The sequence below is a fragment of the Rhincodon typus genome, chromosome 11 (assembly GCF_021869965.1).
Source record: "Rhincodon typus isolate 14 chromosome 11, sRhiTyp1.1, whole genome shotgun sequence".
NCBI classification, from domain to species: domain Eukaryota; kingdom Metazoa; phylum Chordata; class Chondrichthyes; order Orectolobiformes; family Rhincodontidae; genus Rhincodon; species Rhincodon typus.
In genome coordinates this window covers 76,527-95,310 of record NC_063342.1, presented here as the reverse complement: position 1 = coordinate 95,310, position 18,784 = coordinate 76,527, and the positions used below count along the sequence as shown (strand labels likewise).

Here is an 18,784-nt window from a genome sequence, read left to right as displayed (position 1 = left end):
CCAACAGTGCAGCACTCGCTCAGTACTGACCCAACAGTGCAGCACTCTCTCAGAACTGACCCAACAGTGCAGCACTCTCTCAGTACTGACCCAACAGTGCAGCACTCTCTCAGCATTAATCCTCCAACAATGCAGAGCTCCCTCAGTAAATTTTATTAAGTCATTCTTGGGATGTGGGCATATCTGAATGGGCCAGCATTAATTGTTCATCCCTAGGTGCCCTGGAGGACAGTGATGGAGATCACAGCGGGTCAGGCAGCATCCATGGAGAGAAAGCAAGCTAATGTTTCGAGTCTAGATGACTCTTCAGATGACCTGCTGTGATCTCCAGCACTTTTTGTTTTCAGTACAGATTCCAGCATCTGCAGTAATTTGCTCCTGCCCTGGAGAACATCTGCCTTCTTAAACCACTGCAGTGCTGGGGTGAACAGATGTGTACATTGTTCTTAAGGAGGGAATTCCATGATATTGACCCAGCAATAGTGAAGGAAATATGGTATTGTTCCAAGTCAGGACTGTTAAACACCAAAGGATAGCTGCATTTAAACAGAATTTTTGGGAAAGCTATATTTCAGTTCACCAAACTCCATTAAACTCACCTCGCTGATTACTATCTCCTTATATAATCAATTCAAACCCAATTAACTCTTCATTAATATAACCATCAGCTGGCCCCTCATTCCATTAGGTCTCAGGTATCTCTTCAGACTAGATTATATATAACAAATTCGTCTTTTTATTTACAGAAGAATCAATCTAGAATAATGCAAGAACAAAGAAAGCAAACAAATGACAGCCGGTTATACTCCCATTTTTGTCTTAATAGTTAAAGACTTTGTTTTCTCTCAGGGGAACACATTGGCACAGTGGTTAGCACTATTGCCCACAGTGCCAGGGACCCAGGTTCAATTCCACCCTCAGCTAACTGTCTGTGTGGAGTTTGTACATTCTCCCTGTGTTTGTGTGGGTTTGCTCCAGTTTCCTCCCACAGTCACAAAGATGTGCAGGCTAGGTGGATTGGCCATGCTAAATTGCCTGTAGTGTTCAGGGATGTGTAGATTAGGTGGGTTATTGGGTTATTGGGTTATTGGGTTATTGGGTTATTGGGTGATTGGTCTGGTTGGGATGCTTTGAAGGTCAGTGTGGACTTGTTGGGCCAAAGGATTGTTTCCAAACTGTAGGGATTCTATGATCTATGAACTCTGCTGCCAGACCTGCTGAATTTTTCCAGAAACTTCTGTGTTGCAATTAATGGCACAATTTGGTTAACGGGTGTGATCTTATAGCAATATGAAGACATAATTACAAGATCAAAGCTGGGAACTAAATATTCTGGAGTTTGCAATTTTCCAGAAGGACAGGTAGGAAGGGTGGGGTGGTGGACTAACATTGTTTGTACAGGATGGAATAAGTATGAAAGCAAAACAATGATCTTGGATTAGAAAATGTAGAATCCATATCAGTGGAGGTGAAAATTAAAAAGGGGAAGAATACACTGGTGGGAATATTCCATAGGCTCCCTGACAATAGCTGTATGGGGGGGGAAAAGAGAATTAATCAGGCGAGTGAAATAACTCCACAGAGGCCAGTATCTTGTCACCATTTATTTACACGTGAAAAGTCCTTGACACTGGTCCAGCTCCCTCAGAGCTACTTCTCAGAGTGAACAGGATCTCTGATACTCCTGTTTATATCTGTCAGCCAGAGCTCCCTGCTTGGACCAGATTAACAATCCCAATCGGGGAACTCATATTCTAAGAGGTCCACTTGGCTGACCTCGTTGTAATTATAATCAGGGCATGTATAAGTCAGTACATTAATCATGAGTGAATTTAATTTACATGTACTTTAGGATAGTCGGATTGGCAGAAGGAGACATGAGGAAGAATTCATAGTGTATTTGGGAAAGTGGTGTGTAACAAAGCAGGTTTAATAAATGATTTCAGAGTAAAGGATCCCATTGGAAAAAGTCACCGTAACGAAGTAGAACTTATCATTCAGATTCAGAGGTGTAACTAATGGAAGACAGAAAGTTTGGATAAGGGATCATTTTCAGGATGGCAACCTGTAACTAGTGGAGTGCCATTAGGATCAGACTGGGGCCTCAGAAACTCATAATACATAATAACAACTTGAATGAGGAAACTGAATGTATCATTGTCAAGTTTGCAGATGATACAAAAACAATGGGAGGGCCAGTGGTGAGGATGATACAAAGGGTCTGTAGAGGGATATTGACAGGTTTAGCGACAGGGCAAAAACTTGGCAAATGGAATATCATGTGGGAAAATGCGAGGTTATGGAATTTAGCAAGAAGAATAGAGGAGCTGAATAATATTTAAATGTAGGAAGAGTGAAGTAAGCTACAGCACAGAAGATTTGTGATTCCTCATTCATAGATCACAAAAAGCTACTATATAGATTTAGCAGGTAATAGGGAAGGCAAATGGAATAGAGTATAAAAATATGGAAGTATTGTAAGACTATACAAGGCACTAGTCAGACCACAGCCAGAGGACTATGAACAGATTTGAGCCAATTATCTAAGGAAAGGTACAGTGGCATTGGAGGCAATCCAGAGAAGATTCACTAGGCTGATCCCAGGTATGGAGTAATCATCCTAACATCATCAAAGACTCAACGCACGCCGGTAATGATCTCCTACAACTTCTTCTGTTAGGCAGAAGATACAGAAGCCTGAATACATGCACCAGCACGTTCAGGAACAATTTCGTTCTGGCTGTTATTAGACAGATGAATGAATTCTCTCGTCTCAAATAGTGCTGATTTTGCTAACATTGATCTCGCCTAGCGTACACCCTGTGCAATGTAACCTGTATGCCTCTGCCTAAGTCCTTTTACAACCTCTGATCTGTACGTCCTTGCTTACTGTGATCTGCCTGTACCACTCGTAAACAAATCTTTCCACTGTACTTTAATATACGTGACAATAAATCAATCAATCAATTGTTGAGGTTTTGTTGAATAGGTTAGGCTTACATTCATTGAAATTTGGAAGAATGAGATGCAACTTATTGAAACAGATAGTACTCTTAAGGGACTTGTAGGGTAGATGTAGAAAGATTGTTTCCCCTTGGAGGAGAATCTAGGACCAGAGGCATAATCTCAGAATAAGTAGTTACATATTTAAGACAGAGATGAGGAGGAATTTATTCTGTCAGAGGGTAGTGAATCTGTAGACAGTAAGGACTGCAGATGCTGGAAGCTAGAGTCAATAAACTTGGAGCTGGAAAAGCACATCAGGTCAGACAGCATTCAAGAAGCTGGGAATCAATGTTTTGGGCTGAAATATTGATTTCCGTGCTCCTCAGATGCTGTCTGACCTGCTGTGTTTATCAAGCTCCAAATTTAGTGAATCTGTGGAATTCTTTTCCACAGAAGGCGTAGGAGGTTGTGTTATTAAGTATGGTCAAGACTGAGATAGACAGATTTTTACCCTGTTAGGGTGATGGGAGAAGGCAAGAAACTAGATTTGAAGATGATCAGCTCAGCCATAATCTCAGTGAAAAGCATAGCAGACTAGATGGATCGAATGGCCAATTCCTGCTCCTTCTGCTTATGGTCTTAAGCTGTTATCTATCAATTTCAATTTTGAGATGTCTCCATTCCCCATAATCTGTTTTAAAATTGAAATATTAACCCTCAGTCTTTTTTGACTGATACATTTGATAGAGTGTATCCAATAGTGACTTATTCTCCACGTAACACTGAACTTCTTAGAATTAATTCCAACATCTTTGCCAATAAAAACACCGTATCTACAGCTCAGGTACATTTTACTACTCTTTTGATCTTCTTAGTTTCCCACGATAAAGGGTGACAATGAAACTTGGAAGAATTGTAAACCATGAGGAGGACAGTGTGGAACTCCAAAAGGACATTGACAAGTTGGTGGTCAGATAGGTGATAGGTGAGGTTCATGCAGAGAAGTGTAAGATGATGCACTTTAGTAGGAAGAACATTAAAAAACAGAATAAAATAGAAGGTACAATTCTAAAGTGGGTGCAGGGGCAGAGGGACCTGGGCGTACGTGTGAACAGATCAGTGAAAGTGGAAGGACAGATGGAGAGTGCAGTTAAAAAAACTGTACAGTGTCCTCAGCTTTATTAATAGGGCCATAGAGTAGAAGAGCAATGATGTGATGTTGAATTTGTATAACACACTTGTTAGACCTCATCTGGAATATTGTGTACAGGTATGAGCACTGCATTATAGGAAAGACATGAATGTATCAGAGAGAGTGCAGAAGCAACTTACAAGAATGGTTCCAGGAATAAGAAACTTCAGATATGAGGAGATTTTGAAGATATTGGGGCTGTTCTCCCCAGAGAGAAGCAGGCTGAGAGGAGATATGATAGAGGTTTTCAAAATCATGAGCAGGCTGGTAGAATAAATAGAGAGAAGCTGTTCTTGCTCATAAAAGAAACAAGAATGAGAGGGCATAGATTTAAATTGATGTGAAAAAGAAGCAAGGGTAATGTGAGAGAAAAGCCTTTGCATTCAGTGAGCAGTTTGGGTGTGAAATACACTGCCTGGAAACATGGTAAAAACAGTTTCAATTGAGGCATTCAAAAGGGCATTGAATGATTATTTGGATACATATAATGTGCAAGGGTCTAGGGGAAAGCAGGAACTTGGCACTAGGTAATGATACTCATTTAAAGAGCTAGTGCAGGTACGATGAGTGAAATTACCTCTTTCTGTGCCATGACAAATCTGTGCCAATCTCAGAATAGGGGGTGCCCATTTAAAACAGAGATGTGGAGGAATTTATTCTGTCAGAAGCTAGCGAATCTAAGGAACTCTTTACCACAAAGGACTGTCGAGATTGAGTTGTTAAGTACAGTCAATGCCGAGATAGACATGTTTTTAATCAGTAAGGAAATCAAAGGGTATAGGGAAAAGACAGAAAGTTGAATTGAGAATTATCAGGTCAGCCCATCATCTCATTGAATGGCAGAGCAGACTCGATGGGCTGAATAGCCTACTTGTGCTCCTACCTTTTTCTTTGGTCTTACAAATCTCACATCCAACACCTGTAAACTATTTTGGCGTGGGTGGGACACAGAATATATGCAAAGTCAGAATGAAGGTCTAGTCAAATATAGAAGGCAGTCCAGTAGGCAGAGAAGGCATGCCCATAAAAAGGAACATGTGATGTCCAGAAAGCTAAATAAAAACCGAAAGAACTACGGATGCTGTAAATCAGGAACAAAAACAAAGTTGCTGGAAAAGCTCAGCAGGTCTGGCAGCATCTGTGAAGGAGAAAACAGAGTTAACGTTTTGGGTCCGGTGTCCCTTCTTCAGAACTGATGGTGGCTGGGAAAACATTAGTTTATATGCAGAAAATAGGGATGTGGGTGGGATAGGGAGTAAATGATAGGATAGAGCCCAAAGAGAGAGAAAGACAGTTAGACAGACAAAGGAGTTGCTAACGATCAGGTTGGGAGGGTGAATAGTTGTTCATGGGGACTGTCAGTGACTAATAATAGGTAGCGTGTATAGGTAGACTATGTGATAACAAAGCCTGGTGTGTGGGGTAGGGGTCTAGGACATGGGAGAGTTCAGGCCCAAAAAGTGTTGAACTCGATACTGAGTCCGGAGGGCTGTAGGGTCCCCAAGTGGAAAATGAGGTATTGTTCTTCCAACTTGTATGGGTCTTCACTGGAACACTGCAGCAAGCCAGAGACGGAGATGTTGGCCAGGGAACAGGGTGGTGCGTTAAAGTGGCAGGCAACAGGTAGTTCAGGGTCTTTTTTGCGAGCAGAACGTAGATACTGAGTGAGAGTGTCACTGGCTAGGCCAGCATTTATTGACCATCCCAGAGGGCAGTTAAGAGTCAGTCAACCACATTGCTGTGGGTCTGGAGTCACATGTAGTCCAGAACAGATAAAGATGGCAGTTTCCTTCCCTAATGGACATTAGTGAACCAGCTGGGTTTATCTGACAACCATTAATCCCAGACTTCTAAAAAAAAATCAAATTCAAATTCCACATGGCGGGATTTGAAACCGGGTTCATTACCACTGGAACAATACCTGGATCTCTGGATTAACAGTCCAGCAATCATACCAGGAGATAGCAAGAACTGCAGATGCTGGAAGTCAGAGTCAATCACTCCATTCCTTTTCTTAACTGCTTACTGAGATTCAGTTTCAGATCTCACTCAGGTGACCTGTCAGCACTGCAGTTATTATTACATGTGTTTTTCTAGCTTCCAAACTGGTGCTAACTATACTATCACATTTTACAGGTCAGCCCTTTGACCCCAGCTTGGATATCAGCTGGTCTGTCTACAGTGCAATGTACCAAGTGTTGTTTGGTCATCATCTTGACCACAGTGAGCCAACCTTCAGGGAATTCTTGCAGCATTCCATGAACATAATGGCAATTCTGCCCTCTCTAAGTGTAAAGGTCAGTAAAATATTAGAGCCATGGTATAATGATATTCTCATCACAGAATCAATCATTTTGTGCTGGTTCCCTGACAATCAAAGTACATTTATGAAAACAGAATGTTTCTGTTGTTGAAACAGTGAAATAAAAACACAAATTACTGAAAATACTCAGTTTTGATGAATAAAAACAAAGTTGCTGGAAAAGCTCAGCAAGTCTGGCAGTATCTGTGGAGGAGAAAACAGAGTTAACGTTTTGGGTCTGGTGACCCTTCCTCAGGCTGATGAATGATCATTGGCCTAAACCATTGAAATGTCAGAGTAGAAGTAGGCCATTCAGCCTATTGAGTCTACACCACTGTTCAATGAGGTCATGGCTGATCCAATAATCCTCAACTCCACTTTCTTGCTTTATCCCCTAATCCTTGATTCCCTTACTGATTAAAAATAGGTCTATCTCAGCCTTGAATATACTTAATCACACAGATTTGACAGCCCTCTGTGGTAACAAATTCCACAGATTCCTAGAATTGTGCAGTACAGAAGAGGGCTTTTGGCCAATTAAGTCTCTCCTGCCAAAACTACACTAAATCTAAATAAATCATAGAACCATAAAAATAATACAGCACAGAAGGGAGCCATTTGGTAGATCTTGTCCATGCCAACACAAAGACACCTAGATCTTCTTTCTAATTCCATCTTCCTGCACATGGTCCAAAGCTTACATCACTTAAGGTGCAGATCCAGGAACTTTTTGAAAGAGTTCAAGGTCTCTGCCTCCACCAACAACTCAGGCAGTGAATTCCAGACACCCACTGCCCTCTGTATAAAAGCATTTTTCCTCACATCCCCTCTAATCCTTCTTCCACTTAGCTTCAATCTATGACTTCTGGTTTATGAACTCTTTGCCAAGGGAAACAGGTTTCTCCTGTCTACTCTGTCTCTACCCCTCACAGTTTTGTATACCTCAAACATGTAGCTCCTCAACCTTCTCTGTTCCAAGGAAAAGAACACCATCTTCTCCAATCTCTCCTCATCACTACAATTCCCCAGCCCTGGCAACATTCCTGTAAATCGTCTCTGCACTCTCTCCAGAGCAATTACATCCTTCCTGTAATCTGGTGTCCAGTACTGCAGACAATATTTCAGATAGGGCCTCACCAGCATCACATACAATTTTATCATTATATCCCCACATTTGTAGTCTATACCTCTGCCAAGGAAAGAGAGCATTACCTAATGCCTTTTTCACAACCTTATTTACATGTACTTCCACTCTTAGGGACCTATGCACTTGCACACCAAGATCTCCCCCTCTCAGTGTATTCCCATTTATTGCATATTCCCCTTTACTGCCTGACCTCCCTAAAAGTATTACCTCACACTTATCAGTTAAACTCCATCTGCCACTTTCCTGCCCACCCCACTAACCCATCTGTATCATTTTGGAGCTTACAGCTATCCTCTACACTAACCACTACGCGGCCAATTTTGGTGCCTTCTGCAAATTTCCCAATTGTGTTCCCTGCATTCAAGTCCAAATCGTTCATGTATAAAATAAACAGCAGGAGTCCCAGCACTGAGCCCTGAGGAACATCATACGAAACAGCTTTCCATTGGTAAGGGCAGCCATCGACCATTACCCTTTGTTTCCTGTAACTAAGCTAACTTTGGATCCAATTCGACACATTACCCTGTATCCCATGGGCTTTTATGTTTTGGTCCAGTGGGTCGTGTGGGACTTAATGCCTTACTAAAATCCACATAGACAACATCCACCATACTTCCTCAAATAATTCAATCAGATTAGCAAGGTATTACCTTCCCTTACAAAGCCATGTTGATTATCCCTGACTAGTCCATGCCTTTCTAATTAAGAGTTTATCTGATCTCTCAGGATTGAATCTGACAATTTGGCCATCACCCAAGTAAAACTAACTGGTCTATATTTGTTTGGCATTTCCTTTGTAACCTTTTAAAACAATGAAAGGACATTTACATTCCTCCAGTCCCCCAGCACCTCACCTGTGTCTAGTGAAGATTGGAAAATAATCCTCAGAGCATCTGCTATTTCCTCGCTGACCTCCTTCAACATCCCAGGGAACAATCCATCCGGCCCTGGCGACTTATCTACTTCTGAGGATTACAACTCCTCGAACACTTCCTCTCTCATTACAATTATTTTGTCCAACATTTCACACTGATTCTTTTGGATTACTATATCCATATCATCACTTTCCATTGTGAATACAGAGATGAAAAAATCATGTAAAATTCTTACCATATCCTCTGCATTTTCACACAAGTTCCCTTCTTCATCCCTGATAGTTTCCACTTTTTCCTTAACTATCTTTTTGCACTTTATATGCCGGTAAAACATCTTTGGCTTTTCCTTGATCTTGCTTGCTAAAATTTTTCATGCTCTGTCTTTGATTTCCTTATTTCTTTATTAACTTGATCCTGTACTTTCCATACTCCACCCAGGTATCTGAAGGGTTGAGTTTTTTGTGACTATCATAAGCTTTCGTTATCTGTTGAATTTTCCCTTGTATTTTTCAAGGTAATCATGGATGTCTAGATTTGGGAGTACTGTCCTTAATTTTGGAAGATCCATGTCTGCTTTGTGCCCTAAAGATCTCACTTTTTAGCACCTTCTACTGGTTTACCACTGATTTATCCTTTAGCCACTTATTTACCCCTGATTTATCCTTTAACAGGCCTGTCCAGTCCACCTCAGCCAAAGCACTTCTCAGTTTTAAAAAATTTGCCTTCCCCAGTGTAAAACTTTTCCTCCTGATTTATCTCTGTTCTTTTCCATAATAATACTAAATCTAAATGAACTATGGTCACTATCTCCTATATGGTCACCCACACTGTCACTTCAGCACTTTGCCATCTTCATTTCTCAAAACTAAATCCAGAATTGAGTCTCCTCTCGTTGGGCTTATCATGTATTGTTTAAAAAAAATCCCTAGACTTGGTATATGAATTGTTCACCCTCAATGCCCCTGGGCTTGAACCCCAGTTGATATGGGAATAATTTAAAAAACTGGATTTAACCCTGATAAGTGTGAGGATTTTTCAAATTTACTTATGGGACATGGGTGTCACTGCTGGGCCAGCATTTTATTACATGTTCATGGTGGCTCAGTGGTTAGCACTGCTGCCTCCCAGCGCCAGGGACCTGGATTCAATTCCAGCCTCAAAAAGTTTGCACATTCTCCCCGTGTTTGTGTGGATTTCTTCTGGGTGCTCTGGTTTCCTCCCACAGTCCAAAGATGTACAGGTTAGGTGGATTGGCCATGCTAAATTGCCCGTAGTGTTCAGGGATGTGTAGATTAGGTGGGTTATAGGGGGATGGGTCTGGGTGGGATGCTTTGAGGGTTGGTGTGGACTTGTTGGACCGAAGGGCCTGTTTCCACACAGTAGGGATTCTATGATTCTAATAATTAAGTGGCGAATCTCCTTTGCATCCTCTCCAGTGTAGTCTCATCCTTCCTATCATAAGGTAACCAGAACTGCACACAGTATTCCAGCTGTGGAAAACCAACGTTGTGTACAGCTCCAATATGACCTCCCTGCACTTTTAGTCTATGCTATGACTGATAAAGGCAAGAGTATTCCTTCTTAACTACCCTGTTAACATGACCAGCCACCTTTGTGGTCAAACACCACAAGATCCCTCTGTTCCTCTGAGCTTCCTAGTGTTCTGTCATTCATCGAGTACTCCCTTGTGTTGTTCCTTCTTCCAAAGTGCATCATCTCGAATTTATTCCCTAATGGCATTGTGAATATACATACAGAATGTGGATTGCAGCGGTTCAAGAAGGCAGCTCACCATCACCTTTTCAAAGATAATAGGAACATGTAATAAAATGTTGGCCCAGCCAGTGACACCCATGTCCCATAAGTAAATTTAAAAAAAAAACCTCACACTTATCAGGGTTAAATCCAGTCTTTTAAATTTATTCATTTGTGAAACATAGGTGCTGCTGGCTGGCCAGCATTTATTGCCTTTCCCAAGGTGACCTTGAGAAAGTGATGATGAGCTGCCTTCTTGAACCGCTGTAGTCCTCCTGCTGTGGGTTGACTCACAATGCCAATAGAAAGGGAATTCCAGGATTTTGACCCGGTGACAGTGAAGGAACAGTGATATATTTTCAAGCCAGGATGGTGGGTGGCTTGGAGGGGAACTTGGAGGTGGTGGCGATCCCATGTATCTACTGCTTTTGTCCTTCTAGATGGAAGTGGTCGTGGGTTTGGAAGTTGCTGTCTGAGGATCTTTGGTGAATTTCTGCAGTGCATCTTGTAAATGGCAGGCACTGCTGCTATTGGGCGTCGGTGGTGGAGGGAGTGGATGTTTGTGGATGTAGTACCAATCACGTGGGCTGCTTTGTTCTGGATGGTGTCAAGCTTCTTTAGTGTTGTTGGGGCTGCATTCATCCAGGCAATTGGGAAATATTCCATCACACTCCTGACTTGTGCCCTGTAGATGGTGGACAGGCTTTGGGGAGTCAGGAGGTGAATTACTCGCTGCAGTATTCTTAGCCTCTGTCCTGCTCTTGTAGCCACTGTGTTTATTTGGTGAGTCCAGTCGAATTTCTGGTCAATGGTAGCTCCCAGGATGTTGGTAGTGAGGGATTCAGTGATGGTAACACGATTGAACGTTAAGGGGCAGTGGTTAGATTGTCTCTTATTGGTGACGGTCACAGCCTGGAATTTCTGAGACAGCTCGAGCCTGGATACTGTCCAGAGATAGTAAGAACTGCAGATGCTGGAGTAGAGATAACACAGTGTGGAGCTGGAAGAACACAGCAGGTCAGGCAGCATGAGAGGAGCAAGAAGGTTGATGTTTTGGGTCAGGACCCTTCTTCAGAAAACCTCTGAAAATTTCTGAAGGGTCCCAACCTGAAACGTCAATGTTCCCGCTCCTCTGTTGCTGCCTGGCCTGCTGTGTTCCTCCAGCTCCATACTTATCGCTGGATATTGATTGAAGCTTGTTGCGTTTGAACATGGACTGCTTCAGTATCTGGGGTGTTTTGAATGGTACTGAACATTGTGCAATCATCGGTGAACATCCCCACTTCTGACCTTATGATGGAGGAAAGGTCATTGATGAAGCAGCTGAAGATGGTTGGGCCTAGGACACTACCCTGTGGAACTTCTGCAGAGATGTCCTGGAGGTGAGATGACTGACCTCCAACAACCACAACCATCTTCCTATGTGTCAGGGATGACTCCAATCAGTGGAGAGTTTTTTATTCCTACAGTGTGGAAACAGGCCCTTCGGCCTAACAAGTCCACACCGACTCTCAGGGCATCCCACCCAGACCCATCCCCCTATAACCCACCTAATCTACACATCCCTCACCACTATGGGCAAGTTTCCATGGCCAATCCACCTTGGCCTGCACATTTTTTTTGGACTGTGGGAGGAAACTGGAGCACCCAGAGGAAACACACGCAGACACAGGGAGACTGTGCAAACTCCACACAGACAGTAGCCCGAGACTGGAATCGAACCCAGGTCCCTGGCTCTGTGAGGTAGCAGTGCTAACCACTGAGCCACCATGCCACCCCCAGTTTGCCCCCTGATACCCATTGATTCCAGTTTTGCCAGGGCTCCTTGATGCCATACTCAGTCAAGTGCAGCCTTGATATCAAGGGCTGTCACTCTCGACTCACCTCTGGAATTCAGGTATTTTGTCCACGTTTGAACCAAGGCTGTAATGAGATCAGGAGCTGAGCGGCCCTGGCAGAACCCAAACTGGGCGTCACTGAGCAGGTTATTGCTGAGCAGGTGCTGCTTGATAGCACTGTTGATGATGACACCTTCCATCACTCGGTAATTGGATTTCTCCTGCTTTTTATGTACAAGACATACCTGGGCAACTTTCCACATTATAGGTTGGATGTCAGTGTTGTCACTGCACTGGAACAGATTGGCTAGCAGAATGGCAAATCTTCAGTACTATTGCCGGCATGTTGTCAGGGCCCGTATCCTTTGCAGTATCTAGTGTCTCCAACTGTTTCTTGATATCATGAGGAGTGAATTGAATTGGCTGAATGCTGGTATCTGTGATGCTGGGGACCACTGGAGGAGGCCGAGATGGATCATCCACTCGGCACTTCTGGCTGAAGATTGCTGCAAATACTTCAGCCTTATCTTTTGCAATGCTGTGCTGGGCTCTTCCATCATTGAGGATGGGGATATTTGTGGAGCCTCTTCTTCCAGTGAGTTGTTTAATTGTCCACCACCATTCACGACTGGATGTGGCAGGATTGTAGAGCTTAGATCTGATCTGTTGGTTATGGGGTCGCTTAGCTCTGTCTATCACTTGCTGCTTTCGCTGTTTGGCGTGCAAGTAGTCCTGTTTGGTAGCTTCACCAGGTTGACACCTCATTTTCAGGTATGCCTGGTGCTGCTCCTGGCATGCCCTCCTGCACTGTCCATTGAATCAGGGTTGATCCCCTGGTTTGATGGTAATGGTTGAGTGGGGGATATGCTGGGTCATGAGGTTACAGATTGTGCTGGAGTACAATCCTGCTGCTGTTGATGGCCCACAGTGCCTCATGGATGCTAAGTCTTGCATTGCTCGATCTGTTTGAAGTTTCTGCCATTTAGCACAGGGATAATGCCACTCAACACATCTGCCACTGATCCACCCATCTGCCAACTCTATCTATATCCTCCTGTAACATAAGATCTTCCTCCTCACTGTCAACCACGTGTTGAATCCTTGTGTCATCTGCAAACTTATCATCCATCCGCAGCACACCACTCCCCCCCGCCAATACTTTCATCTGCATCACTTATGAATATCACAAACAATAAGAGACACAGCACTAATCCCTCTGGTACATCACTGTACACTGGTTTCCAGTCACACAAATAGCCTTCCATTACCACCATCAGTCTCTTAACACTCAGCCAATTTTGGATCAAATTTGCCAAGTTACCCTGGATCCCATGCGCTTTCATCTTCTTATCAGGCTCCTATGTAGGACCTTTTTGAAGGCTCTGCTGAAATCCACATCAACTACATCAGCTGCATTACTCTTATCTACACACTGGGGCATCTCCTCAAAAAATTCAACCAGATTTATTAGGCATGACCTCCCTCTACCCGAAATGTTGACTGCAGATGCTGCATGTCTTGCTGTGTTCTCCCAGCCTCCTGTTTATCTACCTTGGATTCCAGCAACTGCAGTTTTTTATTTGCCTCTTACCAGGATAGTGCCAGGATTGCTTTTAACCTGTTTATCCAGTCTCATATTTAGGGCCTTGTCAAAGGCCTTGCTGAAATCCACATAAATGTTACCACCTGCACCACTGTCATTTACACATGTAGTCACCTCCAAAAAACTTCAACCAGATTTTTTAGGCATGACCTTCCTCTGACAAAGTCATGCGAACAATCTTTGATCAAATCTTACCTTTATAAGTGGGGATTAATTCTGTCCTTTAAAATTTTCTCCAATAGTTTCCCCTACCACTGATGTGCCACACACTGGTCTGTAATTCCCTAGTTTATCTTGACCACCCTTCATGAAAAGTGGAACTCCATTAACTGCCATCCAGGAACAGCAATGCATGGAATCCCTGCAGTGTGGAAGCAGGCTATTTGGTCCATCAAGACCACACTAACCCTTTGAAGAGCATCCCACTCAGACTCACCCTATCCCTGTAATGTATTTCTCATGGCTAACCCATCTAGCCTGGAAACTATGGGTAATTTAGCACGGGCAATCTAGCTAGCCTGCACTTCCTTGGACTGCAGGAGGAAACCTATGCAGACATGAAGAAAATGTAGAAACTCCACACAGACAGTTGCCCAAGGGTAGAATTGGACCTGTGTCTCTGGCCCTGTGAGGCAGCAGTGCTAACCACTGAGCCACCATTTGTTCCCAGTGACACAGACAATTTAAAGATTTCAGTCAGTGTCCCCGTAATTTCCTCTCCTATCTCCACAGCAACTTGGATACAATTCATCCAGATGTGGGGACTGTCCCCTTTTAAGCCCATGAAAACTTCCAATACCTCCTCACTCCTTTGATATGAATCTGCTCAAGAACCACACAATCCCCCTTCCTGAATGTGTACCTACATCCTCCTTCCCTTGAGTAAAGATGGAAATACTTATTTAATGCCCTATCAATGTCCTCCGGCTCCTTGCACAGATTTCCCCACTGGTCCCTATTTTTTCCCCAGGTTATTCTCTTCCTCCTGATATACTTGTAGAATATCTTGTGATTCTCCTTAATCTTGCATGCCATTGTTTTTCTTAAGCTCCCTCTTTGCTTTCCTAATTGCTTTCTTAGATTGTCCGAAACATTCTATACTCCTCTAGGGCTTTTGTTGGTTTGCTCCCTTTATACATCTTATATGTCTCTCTTTTCCTTTTATTCCAGTCCTGAATATTCCAAGGCATTCAGAGATCTCTGGGTTTGTTGCTCTTACATTTCATCCGAAGTGGAATATACTGAGCCTGCATTCTCCCCAGTTACTTTTTGAATGCCTCCCACTATTCAATTGCAGATTTATTCTCCGTAGCTCTTCTGCATCTACTTTGGTCAGATTCTCCCTTATTTTAATGAATTCTGTATCCCCACAATGAAAGCCCCTTTTGTTTTGCAGATCAACTTTTTTCCTTTTGCATTATAAATATAAAACTAAAATATTGCCCCACTGTCACCTCAAACATCTGTCTAGTTTCATTCCCCAGAATTAGGTTCAGCACTACACTGTCCCTTGGACTTTCTACATGTTGTTACTAAAAGTTCCTCTAAATATATTTAAAGAAACCTGCCTCCCTATATGTAGGCATGCAAGCAGGTCACATAAATATTAGAGTAATATTGGGGTAATTATACTAACAGATTTCAACTTTCCCAACATAAATTGGGATAGTCACAATGTTAACAGTTTAGAGCGGGCAGATATCTTGAAATGTATCCAAAGAAGTTTTTTTGTATTAATATGTAGAAGGCCCATCAAGGGACAGAGACAGTAAGAACTGCCGATGCTGGAGTCAGAGATAACACAGTGTGGAGCTGGAGGAACACAGCAGGCCAGGCAGCATCAGAGGAGCAGGAAAGCTGATGTTTCGGGTCGGGACCCTTCTTCAGTTTTCTCCAACAAGGGACAGTGCAACTTCTAGACAACAAGGTGCAGGGCTGGATGAACACAGCAGGCCAAGCAGCATCATAGGAGCAGAAAGGCTGACATTTCGGGCCTAGACCCTTCATCAGAAAAGGGAGGGGAAGGGGGTTCTGAAATAAATAGGGAGAGAGTGGGAGGCGGATAGAAGATGGATAGAGGAGAGGATAGGTGGAGAGGAAACAAACAGGTCGAAGAGGCGGGGATGGAGCCAGTAAAGGTGAGTGTAGGTGGGGAGTTAGGGAGGGGATAGGTCAGTCCAGGGAGGACGGACAGGTCAAGGGGCGGGATGAGGTTAGTCGGTAGGAGATGGGGGTGCGGCTTGAGGTGGGAGGAGGGGATAGGTGGGAGGAAGTACAGGTTAGGGAGGTGGGGACGAGCTGGACTGGTTTTGGGATGCGGTAGGGGGAGGGGAGATTTTGAAGCTTGTGAAATCCACATTGATACCATTGGGCTGCAAGGTTCCCAAGCGGAATATGAGTTGCTGTTCCTGCAACCTTCGGGTGGCATCGTTGTGGCACTGCAGGAGGCCCAGGATGGACATGTCGTCTGAGGAATGGGAGGGGGAGTTGAAATGGTTCGCGACTGGGAGGTGCAGTTGTTTATTGCGAACCGAGCGTAGGTGTTCTGCAAAGGGGTCCCTGAGCCTCCACTTGGTGCAATTTCAATCAGCTTTCCTGATTACTTGCTAACCCTATCACATGCTAACCTTCGTGATTCATACACTGGAAACCCAGATCTTGCTATAGCTCAGAATTCTGCAACTCTCACTATTCAGATAAAATGCTTCTGTTTTATTCATTCTGCCAAAATGGACAATTTCAGTTTCCTGCATTATACCAAATTTGCCAGACCTTTGCCCGCTCAATTAACCTATCTAAAAACATTTGTATATTTCTCATGTCTTCTTCACAACTCACTTTCCTGTCTATCTTTGTGTTGCCAACAAATTTAGCCGTCTCTTCATCTAAATCATTTATATAAATTGTAAAGACTGGAGGCTCCAGCACTGACCCTGTGGCAAATCACTCATGGCATCCTGCTGGCCTGAAAAAGATCCATTTATACCAACTGGCTATTTCATGTTAACCAGCCAATCTTAAATCCATTCAAAGAACAAAGAGAACAAAGAACAATACAGCACAGGAACAGGCCCTTTGGCCCTTCGAGCCTGCGCTGATACATTTTGCCCTTCCAAACTAAAACAGTCTTCACTTACAGGATCCGTACCCCTCTATTCCCTCCCTATTTATGTATTTGTCCGGGTGCTTCCTGAATACTGCTATTGTGTCTGCTTCCACCACCTCCTCTGACAGCATGTTCCAGGCACTCACCATACTTTATGTGAAAAAACTTGCCTCACACATCCCAGCATATTGAACCTGTTTCCCTAGTGATTGACCCCTCCACACTGGGAAAAGTCCTCATACTTTCCACTCAATCCATGCCATTCACAATCTTATAAACTCCTATCAGGTCGCCCCTCAACCTCCTGTGTTCCAGTGAAAACTGACCCAGTCCATCCAACCTTTCTTCATAGTTAAAATCACCCATACCAGGCAAAATCCTGGTAAACCTTTTCTGTACCCTGTCCAAAGTTTCTACAACCTTCTGGTAGTGTGGTGACCAGAACTGTATGCAATATTCCAAGTGTGGCCTAACTAAAGTTCTATAAAGCTACAGCATAACTTGTCTATCCTCATACTCAATGCCCCTTCCAATGAAGACAAGCATGCCATAGGCCTTTTTAAATACCTTATCTACCTGTGCTGCACCCTTCAGTGATCTGTGAACCTGCACACCCAGGTCCCTCTACATTCCTAAACAACATCTAACATTTTCATAATGTCAGATGTTAAAGTTCCTGCTTTTCTCTTCCTCCCTTTTAGAATAAAGTGATTATATTTTCTACTTTCCAATCTAATGAGACAGTCTTGGAAAAGTACAACCAATGTATCAACTATCTCACTGGTCACTTCAATTCAGACCTTGGGATGAAGTCAGTCAGACCCTTGCACTAATCAGACTGCATGTTCAAGTTTTACTTCTCTAGTGATTGTGATTTCCTGAGCTCCTCCCTTTTTTTCCCTTTCCTGATTTATCGCTGCTTCTATATATTCTACAGTGGCAATGAGCAGATTGTTGAATAAGTCTTAGATTTGTAGTTTCCTAAATACTAAGTTACAAGGGGAGGCAATGTCTCTGTGGTATTATCACTGGACTGTTAATCCAGAGACCCAAGTAATGTTATGGGGACCTGGGTTCAAATCCTGCCACAGCAGGGATTAAAAATATTAACCCGTTCCCACTGCAAGTTCCTCTCCAGATTTGACCCCTAGCTCTAGGCAGGAAATATAGCCATCTGGACTCACAATATTTGTTGTGGAGAGCAATGTCAATGTCCCTCACTATACTGTCCCCTATTACCATTACATTCCCTCTACTATGGCTTACTGATCCACAAAACCATGGTCAGTTCGTTCATCTACTTTGCAGCCCTCACTCTCATTTAGGCAACTTAAGAAAACTTCAAACCTGTTGGATAACTGCAAAGGCCAAGGCTCCCTTACTCCTGCCCTCTGGGTGCTCTTACCTGCTTCACTTGTAGCTATACTCTTCTATCACTGAACACTGACTGAATCTGAAGATGCTATCCAAATTGGTACAAATAATTCATTTAAATGTCCCCTCCCTGATGCATCACAGTGTCTGTAATTTAGCTCTAGCTCACAAACTCTGAGCCAAAGCTGTTCAAACTTCAAACACTTGTGGCAGACATGTTTGCTCTAGATTAAACTGGTATCCAGAAGCTCCCACATGCTACAGCTACAACACATCACCAATCTGGCCATTTTTAATATTGCCTAATTAGCTATTTGTTTTATTCAGTTATATATGCACTTATGTTTTGGTATGTTTTATTCGCCTTATCGACAGTGGCTATTATTTCTTTTAGGAATAGAAGAAATCTTAGTCACATTTCTTTTATTCTCTCATGGGATGTGGACATCGCTGGTTGGCCAGCATTTATTGCCTGTGATCAGATACTCATAAAACAGCCAGATCTTCTGTTCTGAAATAAAAGTGATTCCTGAAGGCTGAAAAAGCTATAAAAGTGAAAAAGGACCACCTTCTTCCCTTCTTCCCCAATCTCTTTAATCATCCAACTCCCAGGACTCTGGAACTTCCCTTCCTAGTGGCATTATGG

At 43.1% G+C, this 18,784-nt stretch overlaps 1 protein-coding gene across 1 annotated transcript in view; it reads left to right on the top strand.

Annotated features, from left to right (window-relative positions):
* Nucleotides 1-18,784, top strand: part of LOC109921744 (cytochrome P450 2J2-like) — an 81,481-nt gene that overhangs the window by 22,038 nt on the left and 40,659 nt on the right. The window contains exon 5 of the mRNA XM_048603005.1: nucleotides 6,275-6,435. Within this exon, the coding sequence (XP_048458962.1) occupies nucleotides 6,275-6,435 (161 nt within the window). The remainder of the gene's footprint in view (nucleotides 1-6,274; nucleotides 6,436-18,784) is intronic.